This window comes from Trifolium pratense, linkage group LG7 (genome assembly GCF_020283565.1).
Source record: "Trifolium pratense cultivar HEN17-A07 linkage group LG7, ARS_RC_1.1, whole genome shotgun sequence".
Taxonomy (NCBI): domain Eukaryota; kingdom Viridiplantae; phylum Streptophyta; class Magnoliopsida; order Fabales; family Fabaceae; genus Trifolium; species Trifolium pratense.
This window is the reverse complement of record NC_060065.1, coordinates 17,580,455-17,582,458: the sequence shown is the minus strand read 5'-3', so window position 1 is coordinate 17,582,458 and position 2,004 is coordinate 17,580,455. Positions and strand designations below refer to the sequence as shown.

General features: G+C 37.0%; 1 protein-coding gene across 1 annotated transcript; it reads right to left on the bottom strand.

Annotated features, from left to right (window-relative positions):
• Positions 1-1,278: 1,278 nt before the first annotated feature.
• On the bottom strand, positions 1,279-2,004 carry LOC123895973. The gene has a single exon (XM_045946436.1). It carries the CDS (start codon positions 2,002-2,004, stop codon positions 1,279-1,281), a length of 726 nt encoding a protein of 241 aa, XP_045802392.1.

Below are 2,004 nucleotides of genomic sequence, written 5' to 3'. Positions count from 1 at the left end.
TTTATTTCAAATTATCTTAATCTTATACTAAATTAAAATATCATGGATAAAACTTAAAGCTTTGGCTTTAAGGAGTATCAATCTTAGGGGGAGCTTGCAAACCTCATAAACCTAAGAGAAACATGATAAGTTAATTTAACAACAATTGTCAATTAATACTTATGTTTGTCATCATCAAAAAGGGGGAGATTGTTGGAACAAAATTGATTTAAAAAATGTTTGCCCCTAAATCTATAAAGGTTTTGATGATAACAAAGTATTAATAAACAATTGGAAGGACTAAAAATTTATTTTAAGTGCGCAGATATAAGCATCAGATAAGCTCTGAGTGAAGCTCAGAGGATGTGAATTCAGAAGTTCACAAGCGCTCAGAAGATGTTGGACTTCAGAAGTTACAACCTTCAGATGATGAAGTCTTCAGAACTTCTTGAGTGACTAAAGCTTCATCAACATCTGAAGATCTTTTTGAAAGCTGTAAAGATTCCCTTTGCAAGTCAACTCTTCTACCAATGAAGAAAAGGACCTTTCAAGCCTGATCAGTCAGCTACTCTCGTTTTGTCTGTCCTCACTTGAGAACGTGGGTCTTCAGACTTGTTAGCTGAATAAGGAAAGTCTACTCTGCAGTAGTCAAAGTATCTGAAACCCTTACTCAGTTTAGATACAAACAAACTGCATCAAGACAGACTGCTTGAAGACAAAAGATTATCAACTCCAACGGCTCTTTTTGCAACGACTCTTTTCTGGTGGTATATATACTAGAAGGATCAGCTGCATTAAAGATAACAATTATTAAGGATTGAACGTGCGCTGAACAAACTCTGAATTCTGTTTATACAAGCTCTGAACCTCTTATCAAGTGTTTTTGTACTTTAGTCAAATACTCTGTACTCTTTGTATTTGCTATCTTTAGGTTCTTCTAAGAGCATTTGTATATCTTCATATACTTTTCTATTACTTGAGGAAACTTAAGCTTGTGTGCTTAAGTGTGAAGTCTTAAGCTTGTGTGCTTGAGCATTATTGAGAAGTCTCTTGCTTGTGTGCTTGAGCAGGTGTAATCTTGTGTGATTATAGTGAAATCCCTTGGAAGTGCAAGGGGACTGGACTACTCTCGTTTTGTGAGAGGAACCAGTATAAATTGCTTGTGTGATCTCTCTCTCTCTCTCTCTCTCTTAACTTGTTTTATTGTGTTATTTATCCGCTGCTGTTGTAGTTAAGTTAAGAACTTGAAAAAGTTTTAAACTTGACTAAAACACAATTCAACCCCCCCTTCTTGTGTTTTCACACCTTCATGCAGTCCATAACCAAAACAATGGGAAACAAGTTCAACAACTTGATTGAATCTGGATGCGCCCAAAAAATATCACTCAAAACATCGGAGCCATCATCTTTTCTTCTATTCCAGCTGACATATTTTGCATCATCTAACAACTGCAACAAGTGTTGCAGCTCTGTTCTGGAGCCTCTTTCCTGTATTTGCATCATGTGTCTTTTCCTATATACAAGTGTGGCATCAACAACAGACTCTGGATTTTGATCTTTCAAATCTAAAACAATGTGTCTTGGTGCTACTTTACGCTTTGTCAAATCTTGAACACGTTTGTTTTCATCAGCGGTTAAACGTGCCTTGCGAGGATGACCATGATATTGGTCAGGTAGCCCGTGGTTGTGAACTCCATGAATAACCTGAACTTTCCATCCTGAACCATCTGTTGAAGGTGCAGCTCTAATTTTAAATGGACAGTTACACTTTTTCGATGCAGATGTCGTGGAACTTTCTGAAAAGTCATACTTTCCACCTTTGTCACAACCCAAAATCAACTTGTCATTTCTTCCTCTTATTCCGTTCTTTTTATCCGACCGAGTAATGATAATACCGACTTTATTGGCATCTCCAACATCTCGAGCCCATTTGACAACATCATCTGGGGTAGCAAATTTTTGATGAGTTGTAAAAACATCCGTAGTATCTACCAACATTTGACTTGTATCGCCGAGATAAGCCAT